Source organism: Anabas testudineus, chromosome 15 (genome assembly GCF_900324465.2).
Source record: "Anabas testudineus chromosome 15, fAnaTes1.2, whole genome shotgun sequence".
NCBI classification, from domain to species: Eukaryota; Metazoa; Chordata; class Actinopteri; order Anabantiformes; family Anabantidae; genus Anabas; species Anabas testudineus.
In genome coordinates, this window is record NC_046624.1 from 20401284 (window position 1) to 20424188 (window position 22905).

Sequence of the window (22905 nt, forward strand, 5' to 3'; positions counted from 1 at the left end):
CATCATGTGGGGATCAAGGCTCCATAGATAGTTCTTTAATAACCCAACTGGATGTTTGGGCTCATTTTCATGTGCAGAATGAATCTGGAACTCATTAGGTGTCTTCCTGATTCTACTGCACATGACGCAGTAGAATTCGGACTAAATGTCGCCTGTTCAGGTGGACTCGCCCTCCATTTCTGTCTTCTTGTATTTTTTCTGTACCACTTTCTAAAACTCCTCTAATCCCATTCGTTCCCGTTTTTCATCTTGCTCTCTTTTTCTCTATCTTTCTGTGCACCCCCTTCTCTGTCTCCCTGCTGCCTGATTTCCATATATGGTTTTGGGAATTAGAATAGTTCCACTGTGGTTCCATGCTCCATCAGCGCGCACACACACACACACACACACACACACACACACACACACACACACACACACACACACACACACAGAAGGCCAATGTCTGATTTTGTCCCATTTCACTTTGAGGACTCGCCTCGTCTTCCAACTCTCAGGAGAACACACACACACACACACACACACACTGGGTGAGGTCATGTTGGAGTGGAGGACTGCTGGTTTCCTGCCTGTCTCATGACGACTTTTCCTCCTTTATAGGCTCAGTGCGCTTCGCATTCAACCCATTTCTCTCTCTCTCTGTCTCATCTGTGTGCTAGAACCCTGTAAAGAGCTCTTTTGGATTCTCGCATGAATTATGTCATTTGTTATTATTCTTGTCAAACATCATTCTATCAAGCAGAACCTCGCGTTCTTAAAGTGAGTCATGTTTTTAAAGAAAAAAAAGGAATTGCAGAGAAATAACAAGCGTTAAGTTCGGCTTTATTCAGCCAGGCTCCACAGACACAGAGAGATGTCTCTCCTCACTTTAAGGAAAATGTGACAAAGCCTCTTTTTACAGAGCAACTACTAGTTAACCAGGTTGGCGACAGTATTAATTTGACAAGTTGAGGGTCTCATCTGTTAGAAAATTGGAAATTCAAGACATAAAAATAGCTGTGAAAATGGACCGACGTTAGTATTTAGCATTTCCTTCTTGCACTCTGCGAAGAAAAGCTGGAAACACGAAGCTGTTGCCATAATGAAATCTGATGGGCCGTTTTTTTAAACAATTACTTTATTTCAAATATTTAAGATTTTGTTGACTAATGTGTGAGAGATGTCAGCTCTGTCTCAATATGATATTCTGCTGTGTGTGTTTCTTTGCACAGAATCCCCAGTATTCAAGCACCAGCACTTATGTGATCTACGCTCACCTGCTGAGGCAGATCGCAGCTTTGTCTGAGGCCGACCATCACTTTCTGGTTCACTGGCTCAAGAAGTAGGTCTGACAGCATTTCAGTGTTGGTTTGCACCCGAGTTGGCAGAGCATATACATAGATTATACATATATATTTTCTATATTTTAAACCTTTGTGTTTGTGCAGATTATGAGCAGATAGTGTAAATTTGATTGATTTAAAAACAATCAGACAAATGAGAAATCTTGATGTAAGTGTACTTGCTGCTTTGACTTGAAGCTGACAACTAATGCAGCCGGAGATAGAAAGAGACTAACGGTTACATTTTAAGCTGCTGTCAAATTAAAACATGTTGGTTACTTTACAAATGTCTACATGTTAATTTATCATGTTATTGCTGCAGTATATTGTCGAAAACATTATCCACTTCCAGCCAGTTATCAAATCCTGTAGCTTTTGACTCACAGCCTACAAGTACAAATGGAAGCCAGCTTCTGTATGTCTCCCTCAGCCTGAATAAAGAGCCCTGAAGAATTTATGCTGTTTGTGGTGATGATTTACCAGCGAGCTGCTTCAAATTACAAGTTCTGTTTAGTTCTGCTTTAATCCAAAAACCATTTCTTAATCCGAAGCAGCTATTTTTTGTTCCTGGAGTGTTTATTTCTGTGCATTTGTATATTTCAGGGTATGTATTTGTGCAGGTTTGACTCTGCCAAGCTGCTGAAGTTGACCAGCATTAACTCTGTGTGTGTGAATGTGTGTGTGTGCCAGGCTGTCAGCGAGGCGTTTCAGGCAGCTGGTAGAGCGCCTCCTGCAGTTCATCTCCACGCGTCTGTTTCCTGCAGAACCCGACGAACTTCCGCCTCTGGCCAAGTGCTCCTGGTGGATTCCCTCTGCTACCAAAGTGCTCAGCTTATTCAGTGAGTGGCTCATATATACACAAACACACACTCCTATCACCTTAATCATGTATTACAATAACACAAATTCCTTTTTCCTATCTCAGATGCAGCCAACAGTATCTCCTCTCCTCCCATCATGCCATTCACTGACTTCTACAACATCACTCTTGAGCACATAGACTTCATGGAGGAGTACAGGACCTGGCAGAACTATGGCAACTCCAGCAGGTCAGATATATTCCTGGCTTCTATCTGTCCAGTTGAACCCTTACACTGTCCATAATGATGAATGTGTAGATTATAATGTGCTTCATCATTTAGTTGTTATGTGAACTGTGTTTTTGTTTCTGCATTTTTACACCTGTGAATAAATTTAGGCTCAGACAGACAGACTTCGCATGATAAAAGAATCCAGTCATTTCAGTTCTAGTATTCTCTGTGATCATTCAGTAGAACAGAAAAATGTGCAGCTATTCATGCATCAAGGGCTCGTTTCTCCTGATGAACAGTATCTGACCATAATGATCTGATTTGCAGTTATTACTTTGTATAGTTGTTTTGTTATTTTGATTTGTACCAGTCCATGTGTATAATTCTGTGAATGATGGTTTCCTTTTTGGTGGTTGAAGGGTTGACTTTTGTAAATGGTCTTGTGGGATTTAAGAGGCAAATTTGGGGATTTCTTCGTTACAGATTCTCACTCGTCACCTGTTGGTGATCAGATGATTGACAGTCACTGTGAATGCAATTGTTCAACTGAACTATCGCACACTGAATGCACCCTAGTTTATCTTTGAATCAGTGCCATGTTCTTCTGTTTCTGCAAATCAACCCTCCAAAACGTTTCCATATCAGTCCAGTGACAAAACATAGAAAAGCAGCAAATCGTCTCATTTGCATGATATTTTCTGTTAATTCAGCAACTAATCAAATAATAATAATCAGGAGAAGCTGGTTTAGGCTCAGTACTAGTGAATGACTAATAAGAGGAACAGTAGAATAAACAGCAAGTTGTGAATGTTCCCAGACAAAGTGTGTTTGGTTTTGCCTTCTAATAAGGACCAGAAATGCTAACAGATGTGGCACCACATTAACTGAGAGCTGCCCCCGACCAAGAGAAATGTTAGCTCTGTCTGAAGATTCCTGGAAGTCGGTCTGAGGATCTGCTCCCGAGCAGAGACACAGTAACGTTCCCACAGCTGCCGTTTATCCAGAACCGTGGAAACACTCTCAGAAGCCGTGAAGCCTGTTTCATGCCACGTCATGGCTTGTTAACGTCCGTTCAAAAGAAATGGATCAAGAGTTCACGGGTCAAACTCCGAAGTTCTGTTTGCTGTGGTGGGGCATTCTGCTCATTTCATGTTGGGTGGGTGGAGATTTCAGAACCTGCTCATTTGGTAAAGCATATCATTTTAAAATCACTTGACAGTTGGATCAGAATGAATGTTGGCTTCAAACATAGTTTTTAATTGATGATAGAAACAGAAAAAAAATCAACTTTTCATTTGTGCTCTCGTTATCTCAGATTTTCCTTCTGTCAGTTTCCCTTCATCCTTTCAACTGTGGTGAAGAAAGCCATCATCCAGAAAGACTCAGAGCAACAGATGATCAGTCAGGCCAGGGTGAGACACACACACACACACACACACACACACACACACACACACACACACACGAACTATAACTCAGTCTGATTTCAGTCTTAAATGTGAAACAACGCTCTGAAGATTTACAGACGTCCTTACTTTCTGAAGTGTCTCCATTTCCCAGGTCCAACAAATGTGTCTCTTCAGACTCTGATTGTGTGTGTTTGTGTTTCACAGCAAAGTCTGGTCAGTAAGGTTTCTCGCAGGCAGAGAGTAGACATGAACCTCCTGTTCCTCAACATTAAAGTACGACGAGCACAACTCCTCAGCGACTCACTGGATGAGGTTAGTAGAGAAACAACTTCTCACTCACTGCATCTGCTCTGCGTTTGGATGTTTTAAACCCAAAGTACTTTTAAAAAGCTTAAATGCAAAATGACACATATTGCTCCTCTTCTTCTTCAAAGAGTCGTTGTACATGAGAATTCCTTCTTCTATGATTTAGATATTTTTTCCGTTTCACCATCACCTCCAGTCTGGACACTGACACAACCATTTAGTTAAGATTTGAAAGTCTCTGTGTTTGCTGTGTAGAAATACTGTATATTAAATACTGTAAGTTATTGATCTGTTGAACTGTGTTTGACTAGACACCTCACATCCATTCAGAAAAAAGGATCTTCTGTGACAGTCAAACTCAGTTTGGAGCAGATCCAGTGCAAAATACTTTTGGTGCTTTACATGAATCCTCAACAGAAGTCAGAGATAATGGAAATGGAAGGAATTCATCTCACTGATAGTGGAGATAAATGTCTTGGGTGGAAACTGGATTTCCATCCCATATGAGGGTGTGATGACACATGAAAAATAGATTCTTTGAAATGGGCTTTTTAATTGGAGAAAAACAGGCAGATTTGTGGTGTTGGGAACACTGGTAGAGGGCGGCAAAAATACAGAAGCTCTCATGAGGATTAGCAAGTATGCCTTTAATGTTCTACAGTCATGCATCAACCTCAAGCACTTAGTCTAGCCTAAACCCAACTGTAAATCTGATAGAAACCCTAAACATCTAAGTCTAAATTATGCTAAATGGTAGTTTCCTCAAGGCTGGAGGGTTCGGCCAAATGACTTTTGAAGATGGTCCACACAGTTCTGCTGTATGAGTCACAGCAGAGAGAAAACATGATGCTTTTATACACATCGAGTTTCTGAAGAATAGTAAAATATGAAGTGCTTATTGTTTTGGTTGAATGTTTTCTAATCCTTCTACAGCTGATGAGGAAGAGGTGCGACTTGAAGAAGAAGCTGCGGGTGACATTTGTCGGGGAGGCGGGGTTGGACATGGGTGGCCTGACGAAGGAGTGGTTCCTGCTGCTGGTCCGACAGATCTTCCACACAGACTATGGTGAGACGTGCTCTGAGTTTCCAGTCAGAGCCTGGGGTGTCGCTGAGCCTGTACCATCAGTGTATCTGCAGCATAGCTCAGAACCTTAGTGCTGAGAGGTAAATCCGGTTTGATACAAACACAGTGGAAAGTGAAGAAATACTTTATTGAAAACAAGCGGAAAGAGATTTTTATTAGATAAAAACAGATTTTTTTATGAGACGGAGGTCTCAGTGGACGAGCTCTGAGTTTTTCAGGTCAGAAAAACTGCAGCAGCAATAACTGTCACATACCTGAGAAACGCTGTCAGTGTTGGTTTTGGAAACTCAGAAAGAGAAGACCAGAGCAGCTCCTTTTAGGTTGGTCTTCGTCTTCAGTGACTCTAATTAGCTCTAATGAGCTCTACATCATATTGCTTCTTTATGGTTTTCGGTGTGTCTTTCTCTGATCCTTTGAGACTCAAATACTCCACCTGGATCCTTGAGCTCTGCGAAGTTTGTACTTGACCCTGAACCTTCACAGTAAACATATTGATAAATGATAAATGATCATCAGTCTGATCCTTTCATCTCATCCTGCAGCACAATGCTCTGATTTAACCCACTAGTCAGAAACTTCCGAGTCTAATAAAATCAGTGCATTTTATATTTGGTTGATCAGAGATAGACGTTTAGCAGCTGAATTACATCCATACGAGGAGCCGAGTGAAGTCACACTGTGGAGATGACAGACAGACATTATTTTTATCCACATCCAAGCTGAATCTGGACTCAAGCTGAACCTTCTCTTCACCACTTCCAACATCCTCCCTTCATGTGAGGTCAAAAGTCATTTTAAATACTGATGTAAATCTTTCTGTTTTGATTCACCCTTTACTTCACTACATTAGGATTTGCATAAACATACTTAAATGCAAACTGACAGCGAAGGACAATCTGTGCATCTCTCTCTGTCTCTCTCTGTCTCTCTGTCTCTCTCTGTCTCTCTCTCTCTCTCTCTCTCTCTCTCTCTCTCTCTCTGTCTCTCTCTGTCTCTCTCTCTCTCTCTCTCTCTCTCTCTCTGTCTCTCTCTCTGTCTCTCTCTCTCTCTCTCTCTCTGTCTCTCTCTCTCTCTCTCTCTCTCTCTCTGTCTCTCTCTCTCTCTCTCTCTCTCTCTCTCTCTCTCTCTCTCTCTCTCTCTCTCTCTCTCTCTCTCTCTCTCTCTCTCTCTCTCTCTCTCTCTCTCTCTCTCTCTCTCTCTCTCTCTCTCTCTGTGTGTCGGTGTCTCTTTCTCCTCCGGTCGAGTTTCCATCGTTTTTCCATCTTTCTGTGGTCGTCTGTGTTTTTGGGGCCAGGGGATGCTGGCCCAAAGCAACACACTCAATGAAAGCTGTGTTCCCCTCATTAGCAGCACAGGGAAATCCCCGTCTCAGCCTCACACACACACACACACACACACACACACACACACACACACACACACACACACACTCTCTCAGCTGCACACAGGCAGGTGTACACACACACACACACACACACACACACACACACACACACACACACACACACACACACACACACTCTCTCAGCTGCACACAGGCAGGTGTACACACACACACACACACACACACAGGCTCTTTTAAAGTGGTGTCAGTTTCTGGAGTTTGGAGATGTGGGTGATCCAGATGTGCTTCTCAGAACAAGCTGCTGCTGTTTCTCTCAGTCAGAGCTGGAAAAGCTGCAGCGCTTCACCGTTCAGTCCAGTTTATTCTTCTTAACAACCTGCTCTTTATTCTGGTTTTATCGCTCCGACAGAGACGGCAGCAGTTTAACACACTATGAATGTTGACAAGGTGTTGACGAGAGAGAGTAAAAAACAACTCGGGCCAGATCAGTCGACTGAAGCCTGCTGTTCAGCACTTTGTAGTGGTTTCATTGATTAGTCATTATAGAATGTAATAATGTGTAATTCAGCATTAGACAAACACTCACTGTTTCTTCTTGTAAGGACTTGTTTCACTTTGACTATTGAATACAACTTGAATATTTGAGTTAGAGCTGAATACCACACACACACCCCTTGATTTATGTAGTCTGGTACATAAATCAGTTTTCACTATAGTGCCGCTCACATCATCTGGTTACAAGTAGGTCGAAAATGAACACATTAGCGTTTTATAAGCTTTATTTTACATTTTGAATATTTTAGCCCTTTATCCAGTGAAAGTACAATAAGTATTATACATATAAAATATATTACAATGTTTTTTTATATATTTTACATTATTTTAACCTTTACATATTTATTTATTTACCAAACCTTAGTTGAGATGCACGTCCTTCCTTTCTTTCCCCCTTGTCAGTCCATCTCTCCTTCGTTCATCCACCAGAAATGTGCAAAATCTAATTGTTAGTAACTTTCTTTCTTTATTTTCCTTTATTTTTTAGGAATGTTCACCTACATGAAAGACTCGCGCTGCCATTGGTTCAGCAGTTGGAAGTGTGACAACTATTCAGAGTTCCAGTTGGTCGGGACCGTATCCTTTAATCAAATCAAAATAAATCGGGTTAAATATACTTTGTCCTTTATAATGCAAGTGTTTTATGTTGCTGTTTGAATGAGCACCTACAGTAATTGCAGAAGACACTTTAAACATATGTAAACCTGTACATACAGGTTCAGCAGTGTGTTGGAGTCACTATATCCTGTATTAAATAAGGTTTTGTGTTTTTTGCATCTGCACAAACGATTTGCAACTCATATTTGTTCTTCAGTGGTTTTTCTAGTGTAGCTGCTGGTTTGTCTCCTGTAGATGTTCAGACTTTAGTGTGTCGATAATGATCATACACACACAGTGACTCTACTTTTTACATCCTTTCTCTCTCACACACTATAAAACTCCTGAATTTTAACCACAGAAGAAAAAGTGGAACCATAACGTGAATGTAATGTTTTAGGCTGCAAATCTGCACAGTGAACAAATATCTGAAATTCAATATGTTATTTTTTATCATAGAATAGAATAATAAAGTTTAACAGTGTAAAAGTCGTCGGCAGTGTTTGAATGTGAAGTGAACTATCACAGTCGTTCTGTGAACAGCTGGTGCTCTGACAGTACAGATGTTTGCTGTATCCAGCTAACACCCTGTGTGTTTATTTGTGTACTTCAGCTTTAATCAGTCTGATTACAAGTCTCAAAGACTCCAGCTGTTTCAGTTTGCACGTTTCTATGCTGTATGAATCGTAATCTATGTGCACAAACTACAGTATAAAAAAGAAACAGGTGCTTCTGAGATCACACATTGTCCCAGCAGAAACCAAGCTTGTCTCTCGTCTCCCTCCTCTTGGCACGGCTCAGGATGAAGCCTGGACCGATCATGGGGTCGTAGGTTTGTTGTCCAAGGAGCTGGGGATTGAACGCCGACCACAGGTTTAACTTGCTCCTAGTGGGTCAGAGCAGTACCTGGTATGGCAGCTTCACCGTCAGTGTGTGTGTGTAGATGAGAAGCATCAGGTCGTTGTGCAGACCATTCGTCTTCAAGAAATAGCACTAATTTATTTTGCCTTTTAAAAGCATCTGGTTAATTGTTAACACAATAAACACTTTGTATTTGTGGTTCAAGCCACTTGTGACTTTTCTTGTATTAAACTCCATGATCTTTGTCTAAGTTCAGCTAAGGTCTGTAACTACGTTTGTTAGTCATAGTCACACACTTGATGACCTCTGAAGTGCACATGTCCACAAGGAACATCGACTAAAATATAACAGAATTGGAAAACAGTGTTTCTATTAAGATCTAGTTGTTGTCTCGGATTGGCATTGCACATGTGTAAATTCTTAGCTACAGCCTTCTTCCAACAACATACAGCTGCTGCACATTTTCTCCTCCGCTTGCAGCTTGTTGGAGCAGGAAATAGACCTGTTTTACCTATTTTGCCTGTTTTGCTCTGCATTCACAGTAACTACAGTGTACGTGCAGAAATGGTGAACACGTGGACAGAATTTGTTGTTTCACTTCTGTGAATGTGTCCTTATCTCAACTTGACCTAACTGCATCTGTTTGAATCCTTCACGCTGCTCCTAAAGTCCTCCAGTCTGAACACACCCACATTGTTGTTCAAGGTTCGGTCTGAACAGTGAGCATTTGAGTTTCCTGTCCTGTGACTGTTCTGATGTGATTTACTGTATCGTTATTTTAATATTAAGCACCAATGAGGACACAATGTTCCCCACACGTTTAAATTGTCTGTGAATCATACAGTTTAAACTGCGAGTTACCAGAATGCTCTCACGTTGTTTCATCTGTCTCAGAGATGTTCTCCTGTTGCTCCGTTTCAATATTGGACTCTTCTTGATCAGCTTGTATCAAGTTTCTCCTGCTTCTCTTTCCACCGCTTGAACTTTCCTTCTGATCAGTCTGTACTTAATTTTCCTCTTGCTGCCTCATCCAGGGAGGCTGGCTATCGTCCTGTGAATCTGAATTTAAATATAAATATTAGCAGCTGTGGTCGGAGGAACTCAAGCTGCTTGGAGATGGTCTTTTTATTTCCTTCCTTACGTCTTCAGACTACTCATTGTTTACTTTCATTCCATATTCAGAGTGCAGACAACACAATATGTACAGTAGTGAGCTTAAAATATCACTACACTTATTTACACTTACTTCTAACTAGTCTTTGTTTTATTATTTGGCAAACTGAAGACATGCAGACATGATGCATGACAATATAACTTTAACTTCAGCACTTGAAGGTGTTACGGTGCCACGTCTGTATGTGAATTTCTTCAGCTCGTCTCCGATGTTGCAGAGTAGCTCTGCTGCTGTTCCTGCTATTTGTAAAATGTGCTTACAAGACTATGAGCATGTGTGTATAAGTCTCATTGTGTGTATACACTACATGTATGTGGAGTGTGTGTGTGTGTGTGTGTGTGTGTGTGTGTGTGTGTGTGTGTTTGAATAGAGAATGATCCAGCTCTTTCGCGTTAGTTACTAGCCAGCTGGGAACTGTCAAAAGGTTATATAACCTAATGGCTGCCTGTTCTTCGCCAGGTTATTGTGTGGTGTGTGTGTGTGTGTGTGTGTGTGTGTGTGTGTGTGTGTGTGTGTGTGTGTGTGTGTGTGTGTGTGTGTGTGTGTGTGCTCCAGGGTGTAACATGCATTTATCTCCCTTTTTTTGTTTAGTCGTCATGGCAGCGTCACTATGGAGATGGAGTGGTGGAGAGCGAAGGAGGCCGAAGAGAAAATGTGTTACAGAGGGAGATGAAGCCAAGCGAGTAAAGATAAATGAAAAGCAGATAGAAAGTGTTGCACTGAGAAGGGGGGTAATAGGAACGCTAGAGTATAAACACATGTAAACAAGGAGCGAAAAACAGAGGACAAGAGAGACAGAGTGGGGCATGAAGGGAGAAAGACAGTCAGAGAGATGAGAGGGGGCAGTGACCAGGGGCAGAACTGCCCTGTTCCTCAGCCACTGTGTTCCTGCAGGTTAATCACTTAGAACTGGGTGTGTAATCGTCTGTGGAGACGAGATTCACATCTCCAACTCAAACTAAATGTATTTGTCAAGTTCATAAAGTCACAACACATGGTCCCGTTTAAAGGGCAGCCTAAAGAGAAAACTCATTTAAGGCACCGTTCAGATTGCACTGACCTTTTAAATCACAGATAGAAATCAAGTTGCAAAGTTTCAGTGTCCCACAGCTTTTCTTTTTTACAAGCATTTATATAGACCCGATATGAGGCTCTGCACAGCATGCATGCTGGATTTCTTTAGGTTTATCAAGTTCTCAATACTAAGTGGGCAAAGTTGGCAACTTTAAAGAGGCCCCAGAAATTTGGGGCCCTCAAACGTACCAGGCTTATTCCTCTGTCAGCTGGAAATATGCACATTGAAGTGGGTCCTGCTTTTATTGCTGATGACAAGACCCTGTGTTAAAGATTTATTTTAAAGTCCCTCACTGTCTCAGTGAAATACTCCACTTTTCTAGGGTTCCACTATACTTGATAGGATCCGTGTCTCATTCTGCTCTAGACCACATATGAACCTGATTGACTTTTGTTGTTGTATGTTTCTAAGTTTAATTATTGCAGTTGGAGAATTGTTGCAGAAGCACTAAACTAAATTTGAGAACCAGTCAAGCAAATAGAAGAATGTGTGTGTGTGTGTGTGTGTGTCTGTGTGTGTCTGTGTGTGTCTGTGTGTGTCTGTGTGTGTGTGTGTGACTTCTTAATTACCTTAATGGTTGTGCTAATAGTACAGTTAGTGTTTATTTTCATGTTGGTGCCTGTGTGGGTTTGTAGAAGGGGATTTATTTACTTGTGTGTGTCACCTACCTGTAATCAGTAGTTCTCAGCCTACACATACAATTACACAGCATATGGTCACCATATGTGGCAGTTCTTTGTGTCTCAGTGTAGATGTGTATGTGTGTATCTTTGGGTTTTGGGCCACCACCTCTTGGATTTAAAAGTAAATGTGCAGGTGGATGGACGTTCAGTACATGAACTCGCTGCTATCTGTCCTCGTTTTTCACTGCAGGCCTCAGACTGAACACCACTAGATCATGTGCGTCCTCATTCGCTCTGTTTTTCTGTCTGATGACATCAGTTTTAATTGTTCAGTGTCCAATTTTCTGCTTAATTTAACTTAGTTCTGCCTTTTTTATTCATTGGGGATTCCTCCTGTCAGATTTCTGTCATGTGAATCGTGTCTCTGATGTTTTCTGGCATAAATGAGAATCTACTAGTGAGCTGGACACAGACGGTTATATCAGCAACATAGTAGAAAAATAAATTACCATTTTGTCACACTCTGCTAACACTGCATGCATCCATTGAATCTGAACCTTATCTGGCAAAAAAACGGATGGCTGATATTTTCCAAAACCAGGATTGATACATGTTTAACATCTGGTTGAAATGACTGCGTTAAGAGAGAAAGTTACAGAGTTGGTGTTTGTGAAACTTAGAGTAAAAACTGATCATAGGAAAGTTTAAACTCCTGTTTATTTGTAATAAATATATTTATGTTTAAAATTAATGTGAAAATGATTTAGTGATGTTTGGACAGAGCATGTTCTTTTATGGTTAGTGCTTTTAGTGTGTGCACACACAGCTTGTTCACCAGTAGTTACTTCCTCCTTAACCTGCTGTGTTATCAGCTGATGGGCTTAGCAGTTTACAACAGCATCGCGCTGGACATCCACTTCCCTCTCTACTGTTACAGGTAGGAGTAGGTGTTTCCATGTGACTGTAGAATAGAGATACTGTATACAGTATGTCACCAGTGTTCCTGTCAGTCGTGCATCACATGTGCATCACAGCCGTCGTCTGTGGCTGTGAAAGCTGGATCACCTCCAGTCACTACATTCACTATGTTGTTGTATGTTTCCTGATGTCTGCGACTTCCCTTACAGGAAGCTCCTCACTCCACCTACTGCACCATGTGACCAAAATGCTCTTGTTGGCATGACAACGGCCTCGCTGGACGACCTGCAGCAGATCATGCCGGTAGGCGTCTCTGGTCTCTGTATAGGTCTGAATCCCACATTGTGTGTGTGTGTTGCATGTTGTTCTTGAGCTCAGCAGCAGACTAAAGCACCTTCAGCATATTTACTGCACTGACTCTATGTATATTTCTACAGTGATTTGTCTGTTAAACTATCTTACGTTCCCCTTTTCTGCCACTAGAGGGAAGCAGAGTTAAACCTTTACTCTCGGTTCACGTTTCCTCTCTGTTGAGTCTAAATTTAACTTTTTATGATGCTGTCAGATTGAAATCGCCACCATGAAATCAATGGTTCAAACTCCATTCGAGTTTTTATGCAACTGGCTCCATCTGTGACCGTGCTGATTGTTTTCACTCTATTAAGGTTTTGTGGGTGATGTGTGAACTATTGCGTGTTTGTCTTGTTTCCGTTTCTGGTCTTCAGCCAAGCGTTCTTTTTTTACATCGCTGTCTTCTCTCAGCTTCTCTCAAGTCTTAACCAGCTTTTTCAAGTCCTGTAGATTTTAATTCACCAAGTAATTGTTTTGGGAAAATTCACATCTACAGTAACAAATTGTTTAGTTGAATCTGTTGAGTGAACCCAGATGTGAAGCTTCTGTTTCTATGCCTGTGTTTCAAACTAAAAGCTTTTGATTTGAAGCGTCTCCACAAGATGTAGATATATGTAATATTCTACATATATAGATACATGTAACATCAGACAGATGATATTTAACTGCGAACAAGGCGTTAATCTCCGCACACACCTGCTTCAAAGGCCAAACAGCGTCAGTCTGCACCCAAGTGAAAGAAGTGGGCTCACTTTTTGTCCTCGCTGTGCAACAGAGACACTCGCTGACAGAACCAACACTGCGCCTGTGTTGTGCAGCAGCAGCAGTGAAAGATAGCTTCAGAACTATTTCCTGACAGACTCAAAGTTATCTGATCCACAAGCTGCTTCATATCCTAAAGTTTCCTCAACGTCAAGGTCGAGCACTGGTTCTCAGGATACACGCAACACACTGACACACTCACACACACTGAGGCCTATAACTGGCCCTCTGGTTACATAACAGTATAATATTAGATATGAGGCCTGGCTGGCGAGCACATGGCGTCTGAACGACTCCTCAACAGATCCATAATGGATCAGTGGCTGACGTTGTTCTGCATTGACACGCATGTTTCACAGAGAGTCAAATAGTGCAGCAACCATTTGGATGAAAGAGAACCTGTCACATAGAACGCTTGATTGTGCATAGTAACAATATTAAATGATGCTGGATTATGTAAATACATTATGAGGAAGCACGCTTGCACGCTGTTTGTCCTTTGTCTGAGTTTAGCTGCTCTAAATGAGCATGCTGCTTGGAACTCTAAATGTTCTGGTTAAAGAGTTAATACTGAGCCCAGACCTCAGGTAATGCAGATGAACGTGTTCTGGTGATTTGTGATTAAAAAACCATTTCATACCCTGAAGTTATTAACCTGCTTCAATGTTTCCTGTGATACAGGAGCATGCAACAAAAACACTGACTGCCACTAAACCTGTGTCTGTTTTCCTTTATCTGAACTCTTTACTCTGTTTGCAGGAGCTGGCTCACGGTTTGGGAGAGCTGCTGAGCTACGAGGGAAACGTAGAGGAGGATTTCTACCTCACCTTCCAGGTAAATATCCACACTAACAGTAAAGCTGGAAGCATTGAGCGGTTTACTTCTTCACTACATATATTTAGCTTTAAATGGATGAACATAAAAATGGGCTGTTAGAGGCTAAATGTGCCACAGATTTTAAAGTGTGTCAGCAGGTCTGAGGGCTGACAGCTGTGTTAATTTTAAACCAGAGGAGGTTACTGTAGTTAAATGTTGAACTCCACTGCAGAAAGGGCAAATGGACAATTTAACCACCAAAAGGTTCAGTAACCATTGATCAGTGTTGTTTTAAATATTAATCGTCTAACAGAGGAAAATAGAATAATAAAGTGAAACGGCCATGTTCTGAGTGGGAAATCAAAAGCAGCCTAAACGAAGAAGGTGTTGCACATTCTTCAGTCATCATCAGGTTGCACAGATTCATCCACCACCACCTAAGTAACATTGGACTCTGTGTTTGTGTGTTGCAGGTGTTCCAGGAGGAGATGGGCATGGTAAAATCCTATAACCTGAAGCCTGGAGGAGACAAAATCCCCGTCACCAAGCAAAACAGGAAGGGTGAGTCACGGCAGGAGCGGGAGTAATTTACACTGCAAGTCAGGAAACGGTGCCTACACAGGTCATCATTACTATACCTGCAGCAGCCTGTGATCACCGGCTCATACAGGTTTAATGCTGAATAAAAACACTGGAAGAATAAAAACACATGTATGTAATATAAATATTATGTAGCTGATAGTGAATTCTAGGTTAAAAAGGGGAACTGGTTGACAGTGTAACATGGATATTATAGCATCTTTATCTAACCAACATTGTAAACCCTGCTTACCATGGTTACACATCAAACCATGGTGGAAACATGAATTTACTGTATGACATGTTGTTCAAGCTCAACATAAAGTCAAGGAATCACTAAGAGTCTCTGTACAGCACCATGTCAGGTAGTAGGAGAGATTTTTTGGTCCGACCACAAAATCGTGGGTTAAAGTATCACCACTGTGGTCGATACGGTTCCTCCTTACATCACAATATCAAAAGTTATATTTACAGTTAAAACCCACTGAACGCCATATAAAATATGATGATTTTATCTGCATAGGTTGCAGATAGTGAAAGTACAATCAAGCCTCTTCTCACATTAAGTAAGCTCAGCATTGTATTGTAAAGAAAACTGAAGTTTATTATCCGGCTCCTCGTGTGCTGTTTCCCTTCATCGGAGCAGTGACACAGAAACCTGGCTCGGCTCTAAAGCTTCTTTGTTCTTTTAAAGAGGATAAAGTCACTTTTCGAATGTCAACTTTATTCCTCGTATTAAATCCAGTTTTCCATTCTGCAGCCTTTGCTGCTGTCCAGGTCCAGTTCTGTGCCAGTGTTGCTCTGAGAAGCCAAGACTGAAGGGGAAATGGATCAAAGTTTGTAATGGAGTATCGGAAACAACACTGTCATGTTACTTCTGTCTCCACAGAGTATGTCCAGCTTTATGTCGACTTCCTGCTGAACAAATCCATTTATAAACAGTTTGCTGCCTTCTATCACGGCTTCCACAGTGTGTGTGCCTCTGACGCACTCATGGTGAGTCCACAGAGTGTGTGTGTGTGTGTGTGTGTCTGTCTCAATGAAACAGACTGACTTAGTTGCATAAATACATTCAAACCTTCCAGGTGTGAGTTTTTACTGTTTCTGATTCCTGCAAACAAAGTGATGCCACATGAGCTGAATGCAACTGTTGTAGTGTAATACATTTGACCTCCTCTGGTCAACTCTGTTTGGCGTTAGCTTCTTGCATGTGCACTGTGCAATCAGGAAGTTGAACGCAATTACGGTGAGATGCCTAAATAATGCTGGTGAGTTGCTGTGTTTTCTCCCATTGCATGAAAATCTTTAAGCAAATGCAATGGCTTCAATTTACAGTAGCAGTGAGAGCCAACCGGGATGATTAACATCCCACATCACGTTACTGGGACAATAATTCATAATCTCCAGCACCACATTTATACCAGTAATGTGTCGTACAAAACCTGCTTTCAGTTTGTTAACTGCTTTTCTCTGATTAAGGCCATCGGAAGAAAAAAAACACATTTATCAGTGTATTTTTATTTCCTCCTCTTGAATCTCTGGCAGCTCAGAGTGACATGATCGTGACGTCCCTTGCTCATTTATTATCAGCAACTTTCCACATGTTGTGCTGTGTCGTCCCTGTGGGTTCCAGAAAAAACCAAAACATTGTTTAAATCAAGTCAAGTCTGAGTCATACTGAGCATTGCACAGGATATGTTGTTCACTACTTACATCATTTACAGCGTATATATCTGGATTTTTTTTTTTTTTGGATGAACAGACGTCATGTCTTCTTAGCACCTGCTCACTATCTAACTCACTATCTAACGATGCGATCAGTAATTGACTGGATTAAGTCAAATGGGAATGAAATAATAGTTCTAACAACATGTTCTGAAGTAAACTGTGAACATGGCAGCACTGTAGAACTGATCCCTTCATGTGCATGAACAGTAGAAGAACCTAGAGCTGAGAATAAAAGACATTTGGCAGTTGGACCTGCTCGTCCATCATGTTGGACACGTCTGCCCAAACATGGAGCTGTGTTTGCCTCCCTCCTTAGTCAAATGTTAGCTCTACCTGATATGGAGCGGCTGACTCATATCTGATCATGTTGTTGTTTGTTGAACTCTGGGGACCCTGAAGAGGAGGAGCTCGGTGGGCCCCTGAGGGGCCCAAAATAAACACAACAGAGAAATCCACAACATGCATCTAACCTGCTAACATCCTTGTTGCTCTGGCTTATTGTCCTGTTCCTGCTCATTTGTTTGCGTGTGTCTGTCTGTTCTTTTTTTCCTTCTTACTTATTGTTCAGGCTGCAGCACCAGGTCCATTAATGACGTTCAACACATCTTAACACTAAGAACCTGAAAATATTTTTGCCTGTGTTGTTTTCTTGCTGCCAAAATAAGAGTGAGATATGGTTCCTGTGACACGGTGGAGTACTTTTACACCAGCAGGACATGGAAGTGCTGTTAGTTTGACCTCTGACCTCTGATCCTGGCCTACATCTGTCAAGTTCATGTATGACTATGTGTAGGTATGTGTGGAGGGGGACCTCTGGGAGTCACACCTCTGATCTCCTCAGCCACAGAAATAACCCTGTGTGTCTGCAGATAAGACAAATGGTCAGTTTGACTCCAGTTTATCACCTGAGGCCTGATTCTAGGTCAGTGAAGGACCAGACTGATGTAAGATCAAAACATCAAGGGCAAGTCTCTGCTCAACAGATAATAACTAACTCCTGATCTGCTTTGGTCTGCTCCACCTCCCACAGTTTGGCAGATTTCCCAGGCCAATTTTTGTAAACACTTTTCCTTCAAGCATGCACCCTGTGACTTCTCCCAAATTCCCACAGTTTCTCAACAGATAGTTGTTGAGCAGCTCTAACATTAACATTAAAACTCCTCCATCTTTGCTTATTGTTCGACTGTTTACACCTAAAGTAAAGTTCAAGGTCTAATGCCCCCAGAGGCTGAAATCACATAAAATGGACTGATTTAACCATAATTAGACCTTTACAGTACCAATAGTTTATCCAGAGATTGGCAGTAGAGGAAATGTCTGTGTTTCTCCTCCAGGAAGATTAAATGTGCTCAGTAGCTGTGTTGGGAATCTGTAGATTTTTGTTGATATGGATTTCCTGTGATGTCTTTGTTAAAGTTAAGACCACAGACTCACACACACCAATAAACAATTTCCATAAAACTTTACTGTGACAAAATGAGCCTGCAGATATTGGACAGCAGTGTCAGAATGTCAATTATCCTACAGACTACTAGTCTACAAAAGGACTCATGATGTTCATCAGACCTCAAACCTCCGGTGCAGCTTCACAGGAGACTTAATATGAAAAAGATCGAGTGCCTTGTTAACTAATGTGATTAGTTGTGTTGCATATGTTGCCATTTTCACTTTGGCAGTGATCTATGTTTAGTGGGTCACAGTTTGACACACTTATGCTGTGTCACTTACAGCTGTCAGTCCCTTGTTCTGTTTCCGTTTCATCTGTATTCAGTCACATCCACACTGTCTGACGTCTGAGGATGTGACGAGGCAGAGCTGTGGTTAAATTGTAGGTGTGTGTGTGGTTTGGTGTTGCAGTGTCAGTTTAAAAGGTGTTGAAACTGTTTGGGAGTTTTCGTTCTTAGATCATATGGTGCCAGAGAGCTATATGACAGCGAGGCACATCTCAAGTGTTTTCACTGAAGTCTCTTCCTGTCACTGAACTACTTTTGAACATGTATTCATAAGATGTATTCTCACCTTTAAAATATAATTTTTTTTAACTAGACATAGTTAAAATGTTCCAATTTTAGAATTAACCCTTGGTTCGTTTGGACAGAGGCTAGAGACCCTGACTGATTACACTGCAGTTCTGACACTTTCACAACTGTATACCCTTTAAAGTAAGTTTTTAATATGTGTAATTAGCTAATCTGATGAGTAACAACTTCCCATTTCTCCTCTAGTTGATCTTACACCGTTCAAGAGACGGAAATGACTGTGCCATGTGTTTAAAGGGAAAATTCTGCAGAAAGTATTGCATTCATTTAGATGTTTTCTTGAAACGCTTCCTTGCAGTTACTGTAGCTCAGTGGGTTGAGCCGGACACTGACACTGCCAGAGAACCAACAACACATGAAATCGAACCACGTTTTTAGATTAATTGCAGTTTTTTGTCATTGCATGAGGTTCCTTCATGTTGCATGCTTATATCAGATAGTGGTCTGTTTATGTTGGGTTGGAGTTATTCAGAAGATGTACGACTGTTTTCAGAATGTTGGTAATGTTGCCATCTCATTTTGGCAAGTTCTTCTTCTTCTTCTTTCTTTCAAAATAAAACTTAAAAACTCCACAGACTGTGCGTCATTCTGTCAGTAGTGTGTGTTTTAATAATATTTATGCTCCTGTGTTTTGCAGTTGCTGCGGCCAGAGGAGGTGGAGATGTTGGTGTGTGGCAGTCCTGAGCTCGACATGAGTGCCCTGCAGAAAGCTGCTCAGTATGAAGGATACAGCAAGACCGACACCACTGTACGGTAAGACGCCGCCACTTCCTGTTTATTGAAACGGACCAACTCTGCAGGAAGTCCGTGCATCCTGCTTCACACTCAGTCAAACCACCTCCCATTTCCTTTTAATAGACTGAACCCACTTCCCAGGAAAATGGCATACACAAATATATCCAACCTTCTTTTCCTTGTGTAGTACTTTTGTTGAGAACTGATCACCCTGTGTGAGAAGTGAAGCTGCTGTCTGACAGTCTGTTGTTTGAGATATTTGAACAATTATTGCTTAATTCTTTTCTGGATACGACCATTATCCTATTAGACATTTACATTTAGTCTTTTATCAGACGCTTTTATCCAAAGCAACTTACAAGTGAGGAACAAGGCAAGAAAAACTAAATCCATGTCAAAGAGAAAAACATCAAGTGTTTCTGTTTCATGAGATGCAAGAACAAGACTTGTGGCCCGTTTGTTTCTTCTCGACAAGACAAAGTGAAGCGTTTCTGAGATATTCAGGCTGTAAGGCATTCATTTTGTAGGAAGGATCCCACTCTGTCTCTTAAACAGTGATGCCCTTCGGTCCTTTTGTTGGCAGCAGTAGGAGAGGAAAATAAGCCAACACTTGTCAGCAACAGATAATGTAACTCAGCGCGATGTTGACAGCTGACAACAAGCAGCTGCAGGGCTGTTACACAACGTCAGTAGTGTCTGTCTGCCCGTCTGTTCCTCAGTGTATAATACTGGATTTTCAGTGCAGGCAAATGTCTCTGGAAGTTTTGTTTCGCTTGGTCCACACTTCAGTCAAGGATGGAAAATTCTCTAGATGTGCCCATGTTGATAGACTGAAATGATAATGTTAATAATTACAACTCCGGATCATATTGGTCATTTGATAAGACTGAATTAAATTGTGGTCAGAATCACTACAGTGGGTCAAAGTCAAGTGGAGCTGGAAACATCACACTCACATCGCAGAAGATGAGATTAAGTGATGTATTGATTGAAATGTTTTTACTTCCAGTTCCTGGTTCCTACTAATCCTCTCAAATCACCCATGTGAGCATTAATTTACACACACTGTGGTGTGACGCTGTTCTCCGTTTCTTGCACAAGGTGTTTCTGGGATGTGGTGTTGGCCTTCCCTCTGGAGCTGCAGAAGAAGCTCCTCCACTTCGCCACAGGAAGTGATCGTGTTCCTGTTGGAGGAATGGCCGACCTCAACTTCAAAATCTCCAAGATTGATGTTCCAACAGACTGGTATGTCCCGACGCTGACCGCAGCGAGACTTCACTCAGGCTTATCATTAAGACCTTGAAATGCAAATGAGAAAATACTGTGGAGGAATTTGAAATATTGCTGCATGTTCTCAGATAACACTGAATACAGACTTTGCAGAAACTTGAATAGTTTCTATTTGACCTTTGCCCTCTGTCATTCACACAGAAAGCCTGTTCACATTAATATGGAGTCCCACCTCGTTCAAGTTCATCCTCCCAAATTATTATTATTATTATTATTATTATTATTATTATTATTATTATTATTATTATTATTATGAATAATAATTAAAGTGTTAATAGTTCTTTATGAAAAACGCCTCTTTTACCGTTTCACTGATGAAGAGACTAAAGTCTGTCTCCTGCTACTCACATCTGACTGATTGGATTTGAGGGGGTTGTGTTGCCTAACAGATAGGTGAAGTATTAACACTGTGAATGTTCTCTGTCCCGTCTTTGTATGACTGTTATCTCGCTGTGGTGTGAACTGAACTACAGGAGATAAGACGCCCTGTTAGATAAAGGCTGATTCAGAGTCTGACTGAAAAAAGTTTTCATCTGGGTGTACAGTAGGATTTTCTGTTTTCACATCAGTCTCATTTTGTATTTACTTCCATTACCTCAAAATGGTCAAAGACAGGACGTTAGGAGGGACGGGATACATAATTATATCAATAAAAATACATCTAGGTCAAACACATGTGGTACTGTGCACTACATGAAAACTGAGCCATTCGTCTTCCTCCTCTCGATCGCTGATGTTTCTGCTGAATAAATCAAAACTTTGGTTTTGAAACTTTAATTCGAGATGTACATACCTGTGACTCAAGCATGTTAAGGTTCACAATCATTAAGATAATACTGAAAAAAGTAGGAACTCATTTCTCTCTGTCTTCTCCAGGTTGCCGATTTCTCACACCTGTTTCAATCAGATCTGTCTGCCTCCGTATCGAACGAGGAAGGAGCTTAAACAAAAACTCACCATCGCCATCTCCAACGCTGAGGGCTTCGGCCTGGAGTGACCAACCTGCACGTAACCACCAGCGGGCTTTTGGCAGCGCTCTCTATTCAACACAGCTGTCACTACGGGCTTTACTCATCTCTGATCATGGATCAGACTGTTGAGGGAATGAGTTTCTCAAATGTCAGACACTTATTTTGGACTGGAATGCAGTTTCCATCGTTTCGTTGGGGTTGGACTTAGCAGGTAAAAAGGTAATATGGGAGCTTGCTTCTGACACTAGAAATGTTAGACATTGATTTGCACATGGACTGTGTTAGTGTACAGTATATGAAGAAGTTCTCATTTTATGAATCAGAAAAGAAAACTAAATATATGTGTGTGTCAGCCTTTTAAAAACTTTACGGGTCAAAGTGTGGTCACAAATATTTTTGGTCCCATACCAGTGAAAACATATCAACCGTACTGAATCAGGTCATTTTCATCAGTGTTCTCTAGAAACCTTGTGTCACCAAAAAAGGAAACGCTTGAATGATAAAAGTTTCAAATGAATCACCAGATAATTCTCCACCACTGCAGCTGGTCTCTGTGACACTGAGTCTGTCTGATGGTGAATTTAAGTGAAATAAGTTCAAATTTAAAAATGAATAAATGAAATTAGAAAAATCAGTATTACTTATTATATTTGGAATATAAGATTTCTGGAGGACACTCAAGTTTTGTATGTATGGGTTTAATATTCTATATCTGTTGACTTCACTGCTTCAGTGACTTTAATGTATTTTCTATGAAGGCATAGTAAATGGGTTTTATATCATTTTGCTTTGTTTGCAGCACACTGTCAGCATATAAAGCTTTGCTGGGAAGATAATGCAATAGTGCATCATGAGATATAGATTATCTTGTGCATAGTTTGTTATTGTTGTTTTTGACATTGCTGCCTGGTTTAATGAACAAAAGGCGGCAGCAGAAATGTTTCGTTGAGGTCTTATGACAAAATAGAACCAGAGATGTTTCGGTTCTTATTCTTGTATGATGTATTAGTGCCACATGTTGAACAGAAGGTAAAGCATCATGGGAAAAGAAACCACCTTCTCAGTGTTCTGTCAGTAGCGTGGCGACTGTCATTCTGGTTATTTGAGCATTGAGGTTTCAGCAAATGTGACTTTATTACATCAAACCACAGTCCTGCAGCTTGAGTTGCACCTTTCACTCCATCACCTGTCATGTGCATGCACAGGCCTCATTGGGCCAGTCCTGGAAATACAAATCATCTGTGCTCAGAAATGTCAAATTAGCACAATTGTCCTCATTTAACAAGTTCTGCTTTCAAATCCTGTGCAAATCACAGCTGCCAGAAATGATAGGA

At 41.1% G+C, this 22905-nt stretch overlaps 1 protein-coding gene across 1 annotated transcript in view; it reads left to right on the forward strand.

Annotated features, from left to right (window-relative positions):
* Positions 1 to 22623, forward strand: part of hectd2 (HECT domain containing 2) — a 32564-nt gene extending 9941 nt beyond the window's left edge. Inside the window, exons 8-22 of the mRNA XM_026356131.1 lie at positions 1212 to 1321; positions 2013 to 2161; positions 2248 to 2371; positions 3669 to 3765; positions 3967 to 4074; positions 5002 to 5134; positions 7540 to 7628; positions 12255 to 12319; positions 12510 to 12603; positions 14173 to 14247; positions 14703 to 14790; positions 15698 to 15804; positions 19213 to 19328; positions 20412 to 20555; positions 21477 to 22623. Of these exons, the coding sequence (XP_026211916.1) occupies positions 1212 to 1321; positions 2013 to 2161; positions 2248 to 2371; positions 3669 to 3765; positions 3967 to 4074; positions 5002 to 5134; positions 7540 to 7628; positions 12255 to 12319; positions 12510 to 12603; positions 14173 to 14247; positions 14703 to 14790; positions 15698 to 15804; positions 19213 to 19328; positions 20412 to 20555; positions 21477 to 21597 (1620 nt within the window). The 3' untranslated portion in view covers positions 21598 to 22623. The remainder of the gene's footprint in view (positions 1 to 1211; positions 1322 to 2012; positions 2162 to 2247; positions 2372 to 3668; positions 3766 to 3966; positions 4075 to 5001; positions 5135 to 7539; positions 7629 to 12254; positions 12320 to 12509; positions 12604 to 14172; positions 14248 to 14702; positions 14791 to 15697; positions 15805 to 19212; positions 19329 to 20411; positions 20556 to 21476) is intronic.
* The last annotated feature ends 282 nt before the right edge of the window (positions 22624 to 22905 follow it).